This window comes from Passer montanus, unplaced genomic scaffold, assembly GCF_014805655.1.
Source record: "Passer montanus isolate IOZ18808 unplaced genomic scaffold, ASM1480565v1 scaffold101, whole genome shotgun sequence".
NCBI lineage: Eukaryota > Metazoa > Chordata > Aves > Passeriformes > Passeridae > Passer > Passer montanus.
Genome location: NW_024356616.1, coordinates 1,437,768 through 1,458,813, shown reverse-complemented (window position 1 = coordinate 1,458,813; position 21,046 = coordinate 1,437,768). Strand labels below are relative to the sequence as shown.

The following is a 21,046-nucleotide window of genomic DNA, read 5'->3' as shown; positions in this document are numbered from 1 at the left end:
AGTATTTCAAGCTCCCCTGAATACTGAAATTTTGTGTTCTGAAGCAGTTGCTTTAGCTGGTTATTGAGGAAGTATGGTAGATTGCAAACTGGCTTCTGTTGTGGTTCAAATTTAAATTGGGACCTCACACATCACATTTGTGAAATTATTGGGGAAAAGAAGTCCTAAATATAATTTTGTCCACAGTGAAATAGTTCAACTAGCATGCTTGGAATAGTGTGCTAGTGTGCTGAAAAAGGTATTTTAAAAGGTAATAAAAGGATGCAGAATAAAAGGATTGCAGAATTAAAAAGATTTAATTCTGAAATCCATAATGTAAAACCATATTGTGGTTACAATGGTGGAAGTTCAGCTGAGCTTTCAGCCCTTCCCTGCAGTAAGTTAACCCTTGAAAGTCAGCTGACATGTGTTTTAATATTAAGAACTGAAGTAACAAGCATTTATGTTCCAAACCAGCAATTAGTTCCAGGACCATTGAACCAAAATTAAAGATGAGAAATGCTATTGTAAAGAGCTTAAAATGTAGTAATGCAAAAAGGGGAGTGCATATTCATGTATTTCTTGCTCATTAAAGAAAAAAATCATTCCTGAGTGAGGTGAACAGACTCTGAGGGAATGGAGTAAGTAGCTCTTTAAAGGATATAAAGCCATAATAGAGGAGGCAGTGAAGAACAGCATGGCATTCTGTAGGCAGAATTGGTGTAGGACTACCATTTGCTTAAGATGGAAACTCCTCAGAAAAGGAAAAGATTGGACCATGCTTCTAACAGAGGCTGGTCTACAAGTAGCTGAAGAGTGTTAATGCATAAACCCCCTTCTCAGGGCACTGGGACACTTCTGTATGAATACTTAGTTTATAAATACTGTGATTCTTTTGTTCTTGTAGGCTAAAGTGAACAATGCCAGCCTCATTGGAATTGGTTACACTCATGCCCTCCGACCTGGTAAGCAAATGAGCAAATAGTGTTAAGTACTAAACTATGGTTTAATTCACTGCTTTAATTCTGTTTAAGAACAGAACAAAGGAGCTAGGAGTCTTTCTGCAGACTCAGAAGTAAAGGATGTCTGTGTTCCTGTGGCAACTGAGCCACATGAGTGAGGTCAGAGAGAACTGTCCAGGGATCTCAGTGTGTGATGGTTCTCATGGCTTGTTTTTGTAGGTGTAAAGCTGACACTCTCAGGCTTGATTGATGGCAAGAATTTCACTGCTGGAGGTCACAAAGTCGGGCTGGCATTTGAGCTGGAAGTTTAACACAGCTTTAAGTAAAACCACTGGTGGTGCTCTGGAAGATGAAGGAAAAGTGTACCCCGTGCATTTCAGCCTTAATATTACTCTGAAATTTGAAGAAGTGTGAACTTTCTACTCTTCCCAAGAATGACTTGAACCCAATGCTGAAGTCCAGAGTGTGCCAGCACAACAAAGGAAGACACATGAAGGCATGCATGGAAGTTGTGATGTTTGTGCCACATTTCAGTTCCCTGTATTTTAAATCTGTTTCAAAAATAACAGAAGGAAATCCAACCTGTCCCCACTATTGTATTGCATTTTGCATGTCCTATACTTCACAGCCTTTTATAAAAGGAGGCCTCTGTGCTGTAGTGGAAATTTGGGGTTACATCAGAATGAAATAAATTGGTCATGGTCAGAACACAAGGTTGACATGTGTTGACTCTCACAAAGTTTCCATCCAGCTGGGTTTTTTGGTCGTTTTTTCTTTTCATACAACTTTAAGCATGGTTAATAGATAATCTGCAAATGCTTTGTTACAAGATACCTGTGCACTGAAGATTTCCTTCTCATGTGGTTTCTAGGATAACATTCTTACACCTCTCATGTTTTAGAGACCTGCACAGTGAAAGCAACTTTTTCCATTAAAGTGTTATTGAGCGCATCAAAAAGAGCAAACCAAAAGTTTACATGTTTTAGATAATTTCGTTCCCATACAGGAAACAAGTATTAGATAAGTACAACCATTACACTTAAAGAAAAAAAGTGCAAATCAGCAAAGTTAAGAAATTAAGTTCACAGTTCATTAGGAAGGTGACATCTGCCAGTGACTGGGTATACATCCATTGTTCATCAGAAAACCTAAAATGCAGCAGAACAGCCACAGGTGATGCCTAAGGGAAGATTTATCAGGACAGAGTATCTGCTGTCTTAAGGCACAATTAACATTTTCCAAGCAGTTAAGAACAGGCATTCCCTACTGTATCTTTGTGAAAAAGTGTCTGAGAAGTGGATACTAAAAGCTAGGCCGTATGTATCACATAAGCAGTTGGTGACAGTAGAAGGAGGCAGTTGATATTCCCTTCTCAGAGGCAGCAGCTTTTCACAGTTGGCTTCCCAAAGCAGCATGGCTTCAGAGGCATCCAAAGTGATCTTACATCTCCGTTTGTCCTGGACTGTTTGTTTCTTCTACCTGAAGCTGCAGCCAGCTCCAGTCTAGAGCCTAAAGAATAAATGGTCAATGTTACTGGCTTACAGAGCTTTCTCTAGAATAAAGGCAAAGCATGTTAGACTTTGGAAAAATTTACTGTAAACAAGTTGGTCAATATAATTTCCTGATAAGCCATGTGACTGCTATCAAGGAAACACTTAACCTACTTGCACTCTAGTATTTTACAATCTTTTTAATATTCTGCATCACTAAATAAAACATCCCTGCCCACCACTGCACTGCCACCCAATGATGTTAAATTTGCATGCAGTTTTGCACAGCCAAGTGCTTTGCCCCATCCTTTACTGCTCAGCACAAGTTCCCAGTCTTGGCAAGCAGAGTATGTCAGTCAAAAGATTATCAGGGAACAGGTGCTTCCTGTCCCTGCAGCTCCTGCTCTCCCCTTGTCCAGGAGTAAATTGCAGATGTTAATTAGCTATATTAGTTGCAGAAGCAGAACTTTGAAGCCATGCACTTGCCCAGTCCATTTATAGAAGAATGAATACATTACCAAGAAACTCTGCTCTTGATCCTTCATTGTGTCGTGCATCACATTTTCTAGTTGGCTACAAAGTTTCCGGGATTCCAGCAGTAGCTCCTCACTGAAAGGAGCAATTATCACACTATTAATTGCTGTGACAGTTTAAACAGGTGCTGCCTCTATCATCATGAAATATTTCTGGCAGATAAGCTGCAGAACACTGAAGTCAGTCAGGTCACAGGCCTGTAATTCATACTGCAGCTTGAAAAGTTGGTGGCAGCGCCTGAGTTACTACACAGGGGAAAGGAAATGTATTCCAGGATGGGATTGGGTTCTCATGTGGAACCACTACTGCTAGACAAAAAGCTGAGAAGCCTATAAACTTAAGGATGGAGCAACATGCAAATAAACAAAAAAGGTGTCTCATTCCAAGTGGTGAGCCAGTTGATTTAAGGAAGCCAGAACTACACATTTGGCTACAGCAGTCTCCTCAAGGATACAGCTGAGCTACTGTGACCTCACATGGCAATGCTTCAACAGCTCCTGCTGGCAGTGTACTTCCAAATGAGCCCAACCACCTCAGATTAAAGGAAGAAAACAAAAAAAAACCCCATTATTACTGAAGCAGGGGGAAGTGAAGCTATACATGATTCCCTGCTTTTTGTAAGGAAGATCTGCAAGCCCCAGGAAGTCTGAGTACCAAGTACACCAAGACTGCTGACAACACAAGCTGAACACAAAGTGTAAAATATGAGAAACCCTGTGTGCCATTATTTCATAAAGCCCAGCTTTGTAGTGCTGGCATGAGCAGCTCCAGACTTTGCCTCACCTTTTTCTTACAGAGTCTGACAAATTGTATGTTCCAGAAGGGACCTGCAGCAGCAGCTGACCCGAGCTACCAAGACGTGATGTGTTCATGCTCTCTGGACTGCCAGTAACAGGACCACGTACTTTACTCTGAAGAAAACACAGAATATTCAGAGTGCAATTATTTCCACTAGTTTTCAGCAGCCAGGAATATGAGACAACCTGGAACCTGGCCTTAATATGAATTCAAAATAAATAGGACATACTCAATCTACTATTATTTCAGTTATCTATGCTACAAACCATATTCTTGGGTTAAAGTGGAGTTTTTCTTTTACTTACACAAGCAATTTTCAGCAAGTTCCACAGTTCTTTCTGTCGCTTCTCCTGAAGCCTAACAACTGTTTCCTCATCTTCACTCATCAGAGCCATCACCTTCTCCACTCTGGGGAACAATTCCAATGCCTTCTGTTTGCAAACTACAGTTTTACTATAAAAAAGTAAAAAACTAATCAGATCACATGTGGGCCACTGCAGTAGGAGAACATTCCTGAAGTTACTTATTTCCTGTAACACTGCAAGATCTCATTAGCTGTATGCACTGAGTTTTAAACCTTCTCTCAACAAAGCTCACCTGAGCTGAGCATAAATGACTCGAACTTTTTTTTCAAAGGTCTGGATTGCCTGCAGGAGCAGTCGTACTATTTCCTGGCTGTCACCACTGGTCCTCTGATCTGGAATGACAGTCAGTATTACACAGAAAGGTAGGTTTATAGGGCACAGTGAGAAGGGTCTTAGTGGCTTGTTTCCACTACTGCTTCAATCCTCAAGCATCCAAAGTTCAGGATGTGCAAGTTTGAGTGGGATGAATTACACTGAATTTTGGCCACCTTCTTCAAAATTTAAAAAAGTTGAAAAGGAGAGTTGAGGCTGCATCAAAGGAACAGCCTTGTCTTTTATCCTTCCTACACAGAGGCAGCAGCATATGCTTGTGGCAACAGCCTGCTCTGAGAAGAGCTCCAGAGGAGTTTTGAGAACACTTTACAAAGCACCAAGAAAGGGAGGCTGGCCTAGTGTGAAAATGACTCCCCTCTTGAAAAAAAGGCAAGTCCAGGAGAGCCCATGTGCTGCCAGTGTCTGGGCAGGCCTAGAATGCAGATCATTTTCTCAATGATCATTGCTACATCTCCAAAGTTAATATCCACAAAAAACAAGCTGATCTTGAGCTGAAGGGTCTTTTACCTCTTGGCTTCTCTCTCAGTCTTCGGTACAGCTCTCTGGCTTGTTCTTCTCTAGAATAAAAAGGAAAAAAAAGGATTTCCAAAGAACCAAAATTAAGAACAAATAGTTTGAGAACTCATCTTTTCTATGCCTGTCTGCCACTTCAGACCAATGACAGTTAGTCAAAAGCCATATTTAGTGTTGAAGTCATTCCAGTCCCCCATAATTTGGGTGGAACTAACAGCCCTTTCATTGTCCTCTAGTCAGAGGAAACTGGAAACACTCCTGCATCTGAAGCTCAAGGCAGTTCAACTCACAAATCCTCTAGTGTTCCTCCTTGTTTACGACCTAGTGGGCTTCTCTGCAGGTCCACAATGTCTGTCTGCAGGGCCATCATCCTCTTCACCAACTGGTCCACATCATCCTCCTGAAAGCAGGGTAGAACATAAGCAACAGAACAGTCTCATACTTAGGGACACTACCACTTCACATTGGTTCTTCTTTCTCATTCATATTTCTAAACACATATTTATTGCTGTTTGCAAGACACAAACAGCAGCCTTGGTCAAAGACAAATGAGAATATGAGTCACTTCAATTCAAGGAGGTCAGTGCTGTTAGATAAAACAACTTCCAAGATATTTTTGGGGTTTCCCCAAGATCTCCCTTTTCCCCCTAAGCCTCACAACAGAATAAGCTTCATGTATGTAGTACTAGTAATGGACAAAAATGGTGCCATGCAAACCAAGGCAATGTGAAATCTGGAATCAGTCCAAACACAAGGAGTTTCTATTTAAGGCAGGGACAGTGAAGAAAATGGAGGAGGAGGGGGGAGATAATAAAAACAAGCCTCTTTTCTTTATGATAAGCAGATAGATTTAGAAACATACCCGCCCACAAAGTTCCACAGCTTGCTCCATCTCTTTCCAGGCAAACAGCAGCTTCTCAGAAGCTACAGGAAGCAAAGAAGAGTGACTGGCTTCCTCAGGTTCACAGAGAAAGGAGAAAGGGTTTTTGTGAGGATAAGAGGCATGAAAAGACCTGTTTGCCAGATGCTATACTCACTAATTCCAAATTCAATCTGCTCTTTATACTTTTCCAGATCGATCTGGATGCTTGTTTTAAAGAAGTCCAGCTTTGCTTTCAGCTGCTGAGAAAGGGAGGCCATTGAGTTCTTCATCTTCGAGAGGGTGCTGTTGTAACGCAACAGATTCATCCTGCATGGACAAGAAGGTCCTATTAGCCTCCAAAAATAAAAACCCACCAGGATTCCACTTACATCCACAGCAGACACTTGAGATAGCAGTGAGGACAAACGCAGTTGTCCCAAAGGGCTAACTCAGCTTTTCATTAATTGCTTACAGCTCCAATCACGGGCTTCCCCATTCCAACAGGGTGCCATTTGTGTCTTCCCTTTCACCAGAGCACAGAGATAAGTATTTTAGAGACAGAGGTAAGTATTTTAGAGACAAGCCACCGTACATGGCTGCTCGCTGGCCCTGCTGAAGCCTGTTGCAGTCCTCTTTCAGCATCCGGATTGTGTGCCAGATCTGACCCCACACCTTCCTCAGCTGGAAAAAGTGGAGGTTCTTCTTTGGATCCTGGACTGGAAACAGAGGAGGTGGGGAAAAGGGAAATGTACATATCAACATGAAGATGGAAGGTTGTGTTATCACAAAACAGACCAAAATACTGCTCCTTTGAGGGGCCTGCAAAGCCTGGAGCTGGATAACCCCTGTGCAGTTCCCCCAGTACATCAAAATCAAACACTTCCTTTATTCAGTTATTCTGATAAACGGAATGAATGACAGTCCATTTTACTGCTTCTTGATGCAAAAGCTCCCTCTGCTCTTTGTACATGACACAGAACACAGACCCTGCTCTCAGCACAGACCCCCCTTCACATTCATGCCAGACAAAGTCCTTACGGATGCAGTCAACACTTTCTGGGTGAGGACGCAAGGCCACCTGAGCCTCATAGGAAACCTTCTTGTTATCAAAGAGGAAGAGAAGGTCTGTGTCTGCAGCTGCAGTATCATTCACCTGCAGAAGACAAAAGACCCAACTGGGTTTTCTCTGGAAAAGCAAGCCTTGGTAACACCATAAACAGAACAGTCCTCCTCAGCTAAACTCAGAAATACCAAAGGCAACAGGGTGCCTATGCTACAATGGCTGTTAGGGCTGTGAGGTTACCATGGCAAAAGTATGCCAAGTTCTGTGATCCCAAAGTGAGAGCAGAGTCTTCTGATTTACTCAAAAGTAAGAAAGGGAGTGTCCAGACTCACCTTGCTATCAGCTGTATGTTTAGTGACCAACTTCTGAGAAAACAATGCAAGTCCTGCTTCCTGCAGTAGTTCCTGGTCTTGTTCTGGAATTCCTGTATCTGCCTGAATCCTGGCCTTCACACTCTGCAGAGTCTCTTCCTCTGTCACAGGGTAGGTGTGCACAGTTCCCGTAACCATGTTCAAAACATGAAGCAACTACAAGAAGAGTAGCATGGCATGAGAAAGGCTGAAGATACATTGCTCATGTTAGAGGAGAGATTGAGGGACTGAGACAATGACCACCAAAAAACTGTTCAGAGCACTTGGCAGACTCAAGAAGTCACTCTGCAGTTACTTCCTAACACTATGGCAAAGCTCTTGTCCTCCATCAAGTGAGAGGTCACACAGCAACTAAATACCTTCAGCTGTAGAATCCTCTATCAGAATATGGAACTAAGCATGCACAGAAGCTATCCACTGCTCTAACAAGCTCAGGGAGTATTTGTCCTCAAAGAAACAAGAGGAGAGCACCTGTCACTGACAGTCAGAAGACAGTTCTACGAGTTTCTGCCTCACTCTTCCTCCTAAGTCTATGATTCAAGACTCTCCTCTCACAGACTACAGGCAACTACTCTCTGGAAAACTTTTCAGGGCAATATGGAGCCATTGCTTACCTTCAAGTTCAAAATGTCATCCAAAGCTTTGAAACACCCATTGGGTCCGTACGTAGGATCTGTACCTCTCTGACGTGGGTGCCACATTAACATGAGTTGCAGCCATTTCTCCAGCCTCCCAGACAAAACACTGAGCAATAAAAACCAGAAGGAGATCAGAAGAAGTAAAAGTGCATTTGCAGTAACCATATGGCCTGTTCTGTGTGGGAGGACTAACAAAACTCCCCCATCACTTCTCCCTATCACAAATGCAGTGTTTAGAAGGCAGAAACCAAGACTGATAAGTGACAAGACTGACAAGTGACAATAGTACTGCCTGTGTCATGCACTCAATTTATTTACAGATTAACACAGTAAGGCATATAATAGAATCTTGGTCCTTTTGCAGAAGAATCAGTTTATCTCAGCACAGCAATTTCTAGCACTCACCTGTTCAGATTGTTCGGGCAGGGCAGACTGCTAGAAAACTTGACTTCTCCAGATAAGTCCTCTGAAACAACAATATCCAGCTCACTCTTCTGACGCACTTTTGCATGCCTAATGTAAGCAAGCACAATGGTGAAACAATTGCCTGCCTTTCCCATCCTGCTGTTAGTAGGCTCTTAAAGCTGCTCTTGACAGACATAATACAGATGCCACTTTGGTTTCTGTTATCTGCCCTGCAGGAGTCAGCCCTTATCCCACAAGGCAAGTATCAGGAATACTGAACTTGCTCAGGGGGTCAAACTCCTGTGAAGGGGGTCATAAGGGCAAGGAGCACAGGGATATTATCCTCAGCATGAAGGGACCACACTTCTACTTCCTGTAAACAGGGAAGTCACACCATGCCCACCATGGTTCACTCACCATTGCACTGGCTGCCAGTTGGGCAGGAATGGTCGGAAGCCTGTAATGCACTCGAAGGCAAGCGTGCCAAAGCTCCAGTAATCCACTGTCACTGTGTACTTCTGCTGCTCCAGCAGCTCTGGAGCCTGAGAGTTTACACACATGAGACAAAGCCACCCAGCTCTGAGCTTTCTCCATCCCTTAACATCCCATTTGTAGAAATTATTAAAGACATTACTGAATGCTGCCTCACACACGCTTTGAGACCCTCTTGGAGTGAGCAGCATTCCTGGTTGCTGGCACTCCTGCTTATTTATAACAGAAACAGCTAGCAGAAAACCCACTGTCAGCAAAAAAGAAGTCACCTTTGCTAGCTTCAACACCACAAATACATACACAAGTACTTCATCCCAGCCCAAAGCTTGACAACAGTTAATTCTACCCCACTAGAAAGCAGTAGCTGCTTTTCTGGCTGAATTCCATTCTTACCAGGTACTGCAGAGTCCCAACAAAGGATGTGCACAGGCTACCCTGATCCAACTCCTTAGCATAACCAAGGTCAATGATTTTGTGTATTAACTGAAACACACAACAGAGAATGGAATGCTACACTGAAGTCCTGTTAAAAGCACATCATACAGAAGAAAGAAAAGGTTCAGCTCTTCAAAGCTACACCAGAAAGGTGCCAGTGAAGAGACAAAAGTAGAAATGGGAGGCTACTGTAAATTCCTAAAACCACAATGAATTTGAAGGTGTCACAGCACACTTAGCAGTTATGCATCCAGCTCCTTCCAATCTTAGATCAATCAGTACAGTCTGGCTCTTAATAGTTGAAAATCACAATTTCAAGTGTTAACAGATGTCTAATACAATGTCTCAGCTGCACACAGAATACTGTTCACCTGACACAGTGACCTGAGACAGGTGTTATCCTGGCCTGAGTGCTCCTGCAGAGGGACCATGTAACTGCATACATGAAGCACATGCATGTTCCTTGTAAGCTTACTTGTCTGTGCAGGCAGAGACAACTGCTTCCTGCTTACCCTCTGCTCTCCTTGCTGCAGCACAATGTTCTCTGGTTTCAAGTCTCTGTGGATGATCCTGTTCTCATGAAGGTATCTGAGAGCAGAAGCTGAGACACAGAAAAAGCCAATTGTAAGAGCATAAGTAGCAGTACCTAGCACGAGCTCAGCAAGGATTCAGCTCTATCTAGTAAAAAGCATGGCTTTCACATCAAACCTTGTACAATCAAACACTAAGTGCAAGGTGGAAAGTTAGCATCACAGAACTCTGGACACAACTGAGTTCTCTGTCTGGGTGTTCCCTCACATCCTTTCTTTAAACTGTAGTAACACTGGCTAGATTCTAGTAGGCAAGGACCTCCCCAGACTCCCAACACTTTTGGTAGATGATGAAGATGACAAAAGGTCAGTCTAAAATGGAGTCACTGAGGTCACTGCTGTATATTTGGAGAGTAGATTCAGGACTGAAAGGATTTCCATAGCCCAGACAACTGAAGGTATTGCTACCACTTACCAATGTCAGATAACAAGATAAGGATAGCTTCTTCCCGCAAGCCACAGCAATTCTCCAGCTGGTTCAGGTACTGCAAGTAAGCAACACAGAATGCAGTCTTTCCCTCCTCTATCCTGAGTGAGGCCCACAGTCCCACCAATTCTCAGGGATGCAAGAAATTTCAGCAACAGCAATTAAATTCTCCAGAAGCACAAAACTCCATGGACTGTGACCTGTGGTTGCAGCAATTACAGCTTTGTAATTAAAACAGCCTTAGTTTAACTGCATGAGAGGATAAAGGAGCAGGTGAAAGAAGTCACTGTCATCCCATTCTCATCCTTCTGTTTGTTCCACCCTTCTTTGCCATTTCCCCTGTGCCTGCCAGTATCAACTCCAATCTCAGGCCTAAGGTCTGTGTTTTAGCTGTGGGCAGATTATAGCAAAGGTCAGAAAAGCCTTAGGATTAGAACTACCATGTGTTATTTATTCCTGTGACAGGCAGGAGTTAATCACTTTCAGGAAGGGTACAGCCTACAGATGCACCTGCCCTACAATGGTCTTGGCCATACTCACATACTGTTGCACATCCCTTACACATCATTCTTGATGTGCAAACTCCTCACAGTGTCACTTGCATCCAAAAAAATAAAAAGAGTTTCACAAAGCACTTAAGTCTTCAAAAGCTGAACACAATATCAAGGACCAAGCCACAACACCTTTTTGATGCCATGACGACAATTAGGAAGCATAAGGATGTGAAAACAAAGGTTTTAAGGGAAAACTTCAGTAGGATAAGATCAGAAGCTGATCCATTCCTTGGTAACCACCCCAGGGACCTCACCTTACGGAGGTCTCCACCTTGGCAGTACTCCATGGCCAGCAATGGCAAATCATTTGGTGCCAGCTTCTGCATCCCTTCAGGGACATCGCGGGCAGCCACCACATTGGGATGGTTCAGTCTGTGGAACAAAAATTAGCCAAGTACACACGATGCTCTGCAACTGCTATACAGCTTCACATGCTCCTGAAGTCCTACATGGTCACAAATCCTTTTAGAAACTCAATTAGTGAATTCTAAAGATTTGCATCTTTCATGGATCTAGACTCATTCCAACTCCTGGCATATCATGTGCAAGCCATGTGTTTCTTTGACACACATGCACTACAGATCTGCCCAGGAGGAACAGCAACAAGCCTTGCAAAGGAGTGCAAGACAGCCTGCTGCCACCGTCTAGAAAAACCCAAACTCCAATCAGACCACTACACCCGAAAATGTTCCTCCAACACCCCACGGGACTGCCCCAGCACAGACATTAAGTCAGGCAAAGCAGCGGCTGCGGGCACGGCAGGAGAACCAAAGACGGCACCGTGAGCCCCGAGAGCCTCACGCAGCACAAGGCGAAGTCTCCTCAGGCGTGAATTTCCACAAACTTGCGGCCGGCAGCTCCCGGAAGGGGATCCCCGGGCGGCCGCAGCCTCTCCCTCACACGTCCCTCTGCTCCCTCCCGCTCCGCGGCCGCCTCCGCTCCGCGCCCGGCCCTCCACACGGGGCTCGGCCCCAGGCACCCGCCTCACCGCTTCATGATCTGTATTTCCAGCGCCCAGCGGTCGCGGTTGCGCGGGCTCAGCTCCTGCCGGCACTGCTTGATGGCCACCTGCTCGCCGGTCTCCTGTGGGCGCAGCACGGGTCGGGCTGAGCGCGCGGCCCCAGCCGGGGCGCCGCGGGCCCGGCCGCCGCCCTACCTTGTTGTGCCAGCGGATGACGTTGCCGAAGCCGCCGGTGCCGAGGCGCTCCCGCATCTCCCAGGGCCCGCAGGTGAGCGGCTGCAGCGCGGGCGGGCGGCTCATGGCGGGCCCGGCTCCGCTCCGCCGGAGCTGCGCTTCCGCCTCCGGAGCGAGCGCCGCCCTCTGAGGGGAGCGCGGGGCCGGCGCTCGGCCCGCCCGGCGCCGCTCCGAGCCGCGGCCGCCGGGGCTCGGCGTGCGAGGAGAGGGCGCCTCGCGGGCTGTGTAAGTAGAATCTAAATCGCGGAGTTAGCGTCTTCTTCACGCAGCATGTCTAAAAACTGCCAATCGGCAGCGCGGGGTTTGCTTTTCTCACCGCGCCGCCCGAGACAAAGCGCTGTTCTGGGCATTGCATCGGGTTTGGATGCTTCGTCCTCCCCGGCTGGCTGGCATGAGGTGCTTTAATGCACTTTAATGCCGCTGCAAAGGCGCGCAACATTACGGGATGGAAAGTGCGCTCCGAGATCTACCACATCTCTTAAGTCCCCTCTTTTTGCAGCCTGAGATGATAAATCATATCCAAAATTCTCCTGTTGTACTCCTGGTAATGCTATAGAAACTGGACTATTTGTGCCTTTTGCTTTGAACAAATTCTAAAACAGACAAACAACAAAAAAAACCCAATGACAAAACTACGAAAAAACACCACAGAGTCTTTCTCCATATTAGCCTTGAATCTCAATTTATGACTCAGCTATCATATTTCACCAGCTGTATTCCAGCTGCCTTCTCTGGCTTTATATAAACAGAGTCTGAGCTCATGATTTCTGGAAATAGTTGTTTTCTCAAATAATTGGGTTAGCTTTCTGCATATAACATGGATGATAAAAAGGTGATAGTGTGGGCAACAGTGCCTGAATGCTATTAAAAATATTTGGAACTTCAGGGCAATCCTAGAGACTGGAAATTAAATTGTATTTTCTTGCCTGTATCTTGTGCCTGCTACTCTATCACACTCCCACCTCTTGGTTTGTAGAGGAGGTATTATATTTTAAAAGGAAGAGAGAAAATGGATTTGTTCAAAGCAGGGGGAGTCCACCACATCTACATCACACCTTCACAATCTCCCACTGGGGATCAGTGATCCAGGAAACACCTTCTCAGTTTCCTCCAGACATAAAAGAGTGTGCTTTAGCTTGTCAGGTTTCTAACTTTATCAAGTAAAAGCACATCTGGGTCCAGCCTGGCAGTTTCCCCAGGAAGACCAGGATAATTAGACCAGACAGCTGAGAAGTGACAGGTTGAAAATGTGTAAAAAGAACTTGTGTAATTTAAAACTTTCATTTGAAGTTACACCTTGGACTCCATTCACACTGTAAAACTCCTTTGTTCAACACATCTTATTTTTGTCTCTACAGATAATTTGAGATTTGGATCTGATGTGGAAAACACTCAGAATGGAGGGCAAACTCCCCTGTCTCCTTCTGCTGGTGGGAGTAATCATGACTGCCCAGTGCCAGGTAAGGGACTAATGCATCAAATAATTCTCTTGCCATCTCCCTGTATTTTCAGCAGCACTTCCTCACCGTTGACTCCAGCTGTCTGCATCAGGCAGAAGGAGAATCTGCTTAGCTCACTAGAAGTCAGAGGAATAAATGTTACATCTGAGTGACAAGCAATCACCTGGTAATCCGTGGCAACTAAATGATTTACAATTCTTAGGAACCCATCCTGAGGTACTAGAGGCACTTTTCACTGGACTGTCTGACAAGAGGGCAGACAGTTCCTCAGAGCTTCCCTGATTTACCTGCCCTCAAGAAAAGGAGTGACTCTTTGAAGGTACTTGTTGTCTCATATTTTTAAGAGAGCAGTTACTCACAGAATTAACCTTCTGTGCTTGCAGGGCTTACACATGCGTTTCAAACGAGGAGCCAGACCTAGAGGTAAGCCAGGCTAACTAAAACCATGTTAGCTGGAGCAGCATGAACACGGGAGGGGAAAGCAAATGATGTTGAAGAAACAGAGCCTGAAAGCTTTTTGTCATGGTTATGTGGATGAGATATTCAGAAGCCAAAATACCAGACTGTTAATACCATCCACAACAAAGTTTTCCCCTCTCTCTGCTCTTCCTGAAATAAAAAGAGGCCAGTCAATAGTGGAATAATACATCTGGCAGCACAGCAGAGAGAGAGATGGGACAGTTGTGGTCTGAGAAGGAAAAAGGGCAACCCCTTAGACAGATGCTCCCATCACAGGTACTTTTCTCCTGGAAACAGAAGGGAGTCCTTTTGCTCAGCCAGGTCTTTTCCCTGAATCTCTAAAAGAGGATTTCCTTTCTCTGATTGCAGCCATTTGCACAGATCATTCATCTGCAGAAATTTACCAACACAGGGGGACCTGGCTGAGGCTGTCAGGGAGCAGAATAGAATACTGTAGGTGTGACAATGGTCGGAGTCGCTGCCACGCTGTGCCTGTCAGAGGTATGTATGACAAAGAAAAAGGAAATGGTGACAGATTGTCCATCTAATCATCCTAAAGAAGAACTCCACAGTCAGGGCCATGGTTACTGCACAGAAAATTTGTCTGGGAATAGTAGAGGATAGAAATGAAAACAAAACCAAAGAAAGAATGGAAGCATAAAAAGGCTGTAAGAACATGGCAATAACAGGTGGGTAGGGAAAAACAGAACAGGCTAAAGGAGACTGACAGGAAAACTAAAGGTGTGTGTACATTGGCAGCTTGTTGCTTCTGTGAAATCTAACAGTATTTCCTGACTTTTGCTTATTCCACAGTCTGCACTAGAAATAAATGCTACAATGGGGGCCAATGTTCACAGGCATATTATTCCCCACAGCTCTTCATCTGTCAGTGCCGCCAAGGTTTCTCAGGGAAGCAGTGTGAAATAGGTGAGTATACCACATCAACTGCTGTGAGAATGATGTTAGCTGTGCAGAGCACAAGGATGAGGTACCCAGAAGCTCCTGCTGTAGGCTAGGCTCTCTAATAAGTTGGGGTTTTTTTATTCTAAAGCTAATACTACAGAGAACCTTAAGGACACCTGGGTTGTTTTAGGTGTCTCTTAATAAAACTGTGAATTTTGCAGCTGAAGACCTTCACGTACACTTACAGTCTGCCTGACAGAGCATTTTCACTGACTTATTAGACAAGACGTCTGAGAGCCAAGTTTAAACAGAACAGAGACTAGGGAAGATGTCTGGGAAAGAATTTGGATGCTGTCCTTACATTTTGTTCCCTTTTGTTCAGATACTGAAGCTAAATGCTACGAAGGCACTGGAGTAACATATAGGGGTACCTGGAGCATGACGGAGAGTAGAACTGAATGTTTAAATTGGAATAGTGGTGGCTTGGTGAACTGGATGTACACTGGCCAAAGAGAGGATGCTGCTGAGCTGGGATTGGGCAATCACAAATATTGCAGGTGAGGGGCTGATGGCACACAGGTCAGAGCCACAGGAATCAGCCCATTCAAAGAGCCTGAAGCAAAAGAATGGCTGATTGTTCCCTGCTTGGAATCAGACTGCAGCACTCTGCACAGGTGCAGATACTGGGCAGCCCTTGAGCAGTAACTGCAACATCTGTAGACACAGTTGAACTTCAGATTTTCCTAGTCTGGATGTTTATGGCAGACTACAAAATGCAAGTATCTCTCACCCCTCAGTCTTTCCCTTGACCCTTCCCAGCCCTCTCTAAACTCCAGTTTTAATTCAGTTTCCTCTTGCTTCAAATTCTGGTCAAAACTGTAAAAACATAGTGTTTCCTGTACATGAACTGCACTGCCAAACATGATGTCCAGTCCTGCTGGCTACTTGCCATATCATCTCCACCTCAATGTACTCCACACTTTTATAATTAAAATAGGAATTCTAGCAACTTCTGACAGTTCAGTCCACGTCTTCACTGCAGAGCAGGACTAAGTTAGCAAAGTAGATGGCCTACATGGCACTATTGGCAGTAGCTTTATAATGATGCATAATATTGTGACTCTTTCAGAAACCCAGATGAGGATTCCAAACCTTGGTGCTACATCTACAAAGGGGGAAGGTACACCTGGGAATACTGCAGCGTGCCCTCCTGTTCAGAAGGTACATGCAGGGGTTGGGGACAGGACTTTGGAATTTCCATTATTCACTGCATATATCAGGGTTCTCTGTGAACTTGGGCTATTTCTGTAGCCTGAGAAATTGAGACTGTCATGTTCTATCATATTTAGGCTTTTAGTATTTATGACACTGAAATAATGAGATACACAGAGGTAATATATAGATGCCTTGATAGAAATCACACCTAGGAACAACTGACAGGTTCACATCAATCTGTTAATGTGCAGCTTTCTTGTTGAAGCTAGGAACATGAACTGCAGATCTGGAAGAGGCACAGATTACCGTGGCAGCCACAGTGTTACCAGTTCTGGAGCTACCTGTTTGAAGTGGAATTCTGGAATCCTTCTCAGCAAGCTATATACTGCTTGGAGAAAAGATGCTTACCAGCTGGGCCTTGGTAGTCACAATTTCTGCAGGTATGTAGTTGGTTATAGAATTAAAAAAGCCCCACCAAACTGCCTTGCAGTACTCTTGGGTCACAGTCTGACACGTTTAGGTCTCTGCAAATTCTCTGCACATCTGATAATAAAAGTAGCTCTTCTCTCTGCTATGCTGCAGGAATCCTGATAATGACAGCAAGCCCTGGTGCCATGTCCTGAAAGGAAATCAGCTCACATGGGAGTACTGCAATGTGCCTATTTGCAATTTGCCTATTTGTAAGGATACCAGCACTCCTTGTTCTTCTCTTTCTTTGAAGCATTACTGTCCTGCATGTCATCTGTATTAAAGTAAGATCTAGAGAGAAAAAAAAAAAAAAAGCTGTATTACACTCAAGCATCTTCTAGTGAAAAAAGAGCTGGGGTTAAACAAACAAACAAGAAAAATTTTTGTGGAGCAGAAAGAGATTCTGTAGCTCCACTCTCACAGAAGTGCCAGAAGGGAAGATTGCAGAAACGGAGAACAGGAAAGGCAGGGTTTCCTTACTGTATTTTTCAAATCAGAATACAAGTTTCCTAGGAAACAGGGGTGAGTCAAATGCTAAACAGTTTGTGGCAGGCTGCCTCAGCATGGACTGGTGACTAGGAGGCTCTTAACCCTAACTCAAAGCAGGAGTGCCTGAACAAAAAGCCTGTTTTTGGGTTTGTTCCACAGCCACCTGTGGCTTACGGCAGCGCAGAGCACGCCAGTTCAGCACTAAAGGTGGTTCCTATGCAGAAATTGCAGCTCACCCATGGCAAGCTGCCATCTTTGTCAAGTATCGCCGAGTGCCTGGAGAGCACTTCCTCTGTGGAGGAGTTCTGATCAGCTCCTGCTGGGTTTTGTCAGCTGCTCACTGTTTTGAGGAAGGGTAAGTTGAGGATTCAGTGCTATCTGTGGGAAAAAAGTCTGGAAAGTAGAAGAATCCAGTCTAGCTTTACTGGGAGGGTAAAAGACTTGGAAAAAGCCCTCTTTATCCCAGTAAATCTGCACTAAAGATTATAGTTAATTGTGCTGAGCATTACAGAGAGGCATTTAATTGGGCAAACTAGCAGGATGGCATTAAGGTACTACAGGAGATTATCAGATACCTTGAGAACAAAGTTGTCAATACACAAAGCAGAACCATCTGAAACTTGAGAACAGCAAGGGGCTGGCAGAGGAGCTTTGCCCTGATGGCAGTAAGCACATAGAACAAAAATGAAGAAAAATAGGTCACTTTGAAGTCAAACTGCCTGGGTAACAAAGTAGTAATAGAGCTAAAATAAAAATAAATTAAAAAAAAATTAAAACAAGAAAACAGACTTTCCAATAGCACATCTTCAAGGGAAGGGTTGACTCTAGTAAACACAGGAATACAGACTCTCTTTGCTTCAGCTTTAGCACAGATCAGCTGAAGATTGTGCTGGGTAGGACTTCCCGAGCAACTTCTGAGGAAACTGAACAGAAGTTTCAAGTGAAGACCTACACTGTGCATCAGAGATTTGACTCAGAAAATTTAAACAATGATATTGGTAAGAACTTCTCTGACTTTGTGACTGGAAGGTCATGGTTGGCTCAAGTTTGTGATTAATGAAGTGGGGTTGTTTTTTCCTTGTTCAGCTCTGTTGCAGTTGAACTCAGATGCAGAAGAGTGTGCTGCTGAAACAGGCACTGTCCGTGCAGCCTGCCTCCCCACACCAGAGCTGCAGCTGCCTGACTGGACTGAGTGTGAGATCTCTGGTTATGGCAGAAATGAAGAATGTAAGTAGAAGATATATCTCTATATATCCAGAGCTTGAGTCCTCTGCCCTTAAAGAATTCAAGCCTTTAGCATCACTGAATGTGTAATGTATCATATTGGCTTCTATGAGCACTACAAAATGTATATAGGAGTTACTAAAAATCAAGTTTTGCTGTAAATTATTCATCTCAGTTTTGTCAGTTGTAGGGGTTGTTCTGTCAGTAGTAGTCTTCCTTCATACTCTCCACAGTACAATGTTAAAAAGCTAGGATCCTGTTTCATACAGTTAAGGCATTTTCATAGGCATTTCCTGTGAGTTCACTTTGATTGATAGAAATATGCAAAGATGACTTATCCACCCAAGAAACCTGGCAGTCTTTAATTTGGAGTTTGCATAAAGCTCTCTAGCTTGCTGAAGAAACAGTATTGTTTCTCAACTAGATTTAAGCTGTTCTGATTATCAAAGTGGAACACCCAAGATATAAAAAAAACCCTTTCACAAGGAAATTTTAGTTTAGCCACAGAGCTACTTCTGTTGACTCTCCCCTAAACTATGGACACAGAATTGCAACTTTTAAAAAACATATATATGCACATATACAGACATATATACATATTTATATTGTCATTTTTCTTCCAGTTTCTCCGTTCTATTCAGAGCACCTGAAGGAAGGCCATGTCAGACTGTTCCCAGCCAGTCGGTGCACAGCACAGTATCTAGACAACAGGACAGTTACAGACAATATGTTATGTGCAGGAGACACAAGGCACCTTGATGATGCCTGCAAGGTAAACCCAATTCTGTTTTCTTTTCTTTACTCTGTACTTTGAGCTAATTAAACGAAAAGCTTCAGAAAATAGTTTAAAGTTATGCATTTGCCTACATGGCAGCTCTAGTAGACTTTTGATGAACAGAACTCGTGGCTCCTCTTTAATTTCTCTTCCCCCACCCCTCAGGGAGGGGAAGGCAGAGAACACTTAATCAAACCAAAGCAACACAGACTGAAAATCCCAAATACAGGAAATACCACAAAACTGAACAGGAAAACCCACCCCAGCATTTCCTAGTATTTTCTGTTATGTGAGCATGCAAAACACTCAGCAGGAGGTTCTGTAGAAGGAAGGGGGTGGCCCTCTACTGAAAAGTTGAGAAAAGAGGAATAAAGGCTGAAAGGTGGTAGAGAGCAATGACATGAGGAAAAATGAAGGTGTGCATTCAATCCACATCCTTTCTGTTTAAACAGCTATTTAATAATTTTGCTTTACTGTTACACACAGGAGTATAAAACCCCTTGGATCTTTTTAGCTTGAATAAGGGCCTTAATCTCTTTTTTCCTTTCAATACTTTATCTGTATTTCATAAATGAGCTCCATACAAAGTTAGACACTTTAGTGTTACATTTTTCTGTGTCTATCCCCATAAGAGGAGCATTGAGGGAGTCTGGAACGTAAAAGTGACTTAGGTAAAAGTGCTAAGAGCTCTTGATTGGTGAACATACTGCATAGGGTATTTCTGTAAACATAGCCAGTGGGGGTGGCAAAAGCAATGCAAAACCAAAGAAAGATTGTTACTAATCTGGTGCTTCTCTGCAGGGTGACTCTGGAGGGCCTCTGGTGTGCATGAAGGACGATCGCATGTTTCTGATCGGGATCATCAGCTGGGGAATCAGCTGCGGCCGCAAAGACATTCCTGGTGTTTACACAAACGTGGTTCGTTATCTTGACTGGATTCAGGACACCATGAAGCTCTGAGAAGGAAAAATGAACCCTTTCCAATCTTGCAACCATGCCCTCAAAGCTTCCTTCTGGGTGTTTTAAGTATGCTGACAGGGCTTTCTGTTTGTCCAGATGTTTATGACTTCGAGTACAACAGGAAGACAAACTGCAATGTGTGGGAAGGGCATGTTCTCATAATACTCTCCCTATTACAGGTTATTAAAAGCTAATCATCCTTTTCTCCAACATCACCAAACTTTAACCCTGCATCAAATCACATAAGTACAATAAAAAATTAACTCTGACCCTGAGTGAATAAACCAAGAGAGATCATGCATCTCTTTAGCAGCTATATTGTTTTAGGAATGGGTGTGAAGGGGACATTTAATTTCCTGAAAACTTCATCTCCCTCCTTACTTGGCTGTACAATTGGAAGACATTAAGCTCTGTCCTTACACCATTTGACTTTGCCAATTAAGCTGGTTTCAGTAGAAGCTGGTTCTCAATAGAAAGAAAAGCTGTAGGCATGGGCTGCTTATTTCCAGATTAATATACTACTTACTTCTTCTGTTTGGAACTGATTAATTAACCAAGTTTGAGCTTAAATTCTCTGAGCAAATTCAGGATGGCTTAATTATTAGGACATGTTATTCTTTCACTTGGTTTTGCTCCTGGTAATATAATAGGTAAAAATTTTAACACAGACTTGATCTGCCACAGAATCAATGCATATTTTTTGACTATTAAATTTCTATGGTTATCATTTGATATGAAACAAAAGTTCTCTTCTGTGCAGCAGGGCAAAACAAAGGACAAGTGTATTGGTAGCTGTTTTAAGTGCCTGCTAGATTTACATCCACAAGGTCCTTTAAAAATCAAGGGTACAAAGCCAAAGGACAGAATCAATACTTTAGGAGCAGGAAGGTGATGAGGTATTTAATTGTCTTCATAATCCAAGCACTGCCCTTAGCATGCTACCCAACCCAGTACACAAAAATGGTTCAGCTGCATTCCTAAAGACATTTTCATCTGAGGTTCTAGGAAATGCTCACCACTCCTTTTGGGAAACACTAAAAAAAATTACCAAGAAAGCAATTAGTTTCAGTTTTTCAGACAGCAACTT

The 21,046-nt window shown here is 43.7% G+C and overlaps 3 protein-coding genes across 5 annotated transcripts in view; 2 read left to right on the top strand and 1 right to left on the bottom strand.

Moving 5' to 3' along the window:
- VDAC3 (voltage dependent anion channel 3) overlaps positions 1-1,654 on the top strand; it is a 10,129-nt gene extending 8,475 nt beyond the window's left edge. For both annotated transcript variants that reach the window (XM_039714826.1, XM_039714816.1), the window contains 2 exons: positions 887-944; positions 1,161-1,654. In XM_039714826.1, the coding sequence (XP_039570760.1) occupies positions 887-944; positions 1,161-1,252 (150 nt within the window). In that variant the 3' untranslated portion in view covers positions 1,253-1,654. The remainder of the gene's footprint in view (positions 1-886; positions 945-1,160) is intronic.
- IKBKB (inhibitor of nuclear factor kappa B kinase subunit beta) lies at positions 1,642-12,109 on the bottom strand. The gene is made up of 21 exons (XM_039714773.1): positions 11,968-12,109; positions 11,800-11,894; positions 11,066-11,183; positions 10,246-10,315; positions 9,753-9,841; positions 9,199-9,288; positions 8,731-8,855; positions 8,314-8,421; positions 7,885-8,014; positions 7,232-7,426; positions 6,875-6,989; positions 6,429-6,552; positions 6,012-6,163; positions 5,837-5,898; positions 5,265-5,374; positions 4,969-5,018; positions 4,361-4,460; positions 4,069-4,216; positions 3,749-3,876; positions 2,950-3,040; positions 1,642-2,450 (listed from the first exon to the last, which is right to left on the bottom strand). Exons 1-21 carry the CDS (start codon positions 12,070-12,072, stop codon positions 2,382-2,384), a joined length of 2,274 nt encoding a protein of 757 aa, XP_039570707.1. The 5' UTR covers positions 12,073-12,109; the 3' UTR covers positions 1,642-2,381.
- On the top strand, positions 12,087-21,046 carry PLAT (plasminogen activator, tissue type). 2 transcript variants are annotated; one of them, XM_039714787.1, is made up of 14 exons: positions 12,087-12,231; positions 13,365-13,466; positions 13,850-13,889; positions 14,295-14,426; positions 14,739-14,852; positions 15,211-15,385; positions 15,958-16,049; positions 16,309-16,483; positions 16,626-16,723; positions 17,160-17,355; positions 17,862-17,998; positions 18,087-18,227; positions 18,848-18,996; positions 19,801-21,046. In XM_039714787.1, the coding sequence occupies exons 2-14, from the start codon at positions 13,386-13,388 to the stop codon at positions 19,957-19,959; spliced, it is 1,689 nt and encodes a 562-aa protein (XP_039570721.1). In that variant the 5' UTR covers positions 12,087-12,231; positions 13,365-13,385; the 3' UTR covers positions 19,960-21,046. The 2 variants fall into 2 exon arrangements, with proteins under 2 accessions (XP_039570721.1, XP_039570729.1); XM_039714795.1 differs by lacking the exons at positions 12,087-12,231; positions 13,365-13,466 and having other exon boundaries at positions 13,846-13,889; positions 14,801-14,852.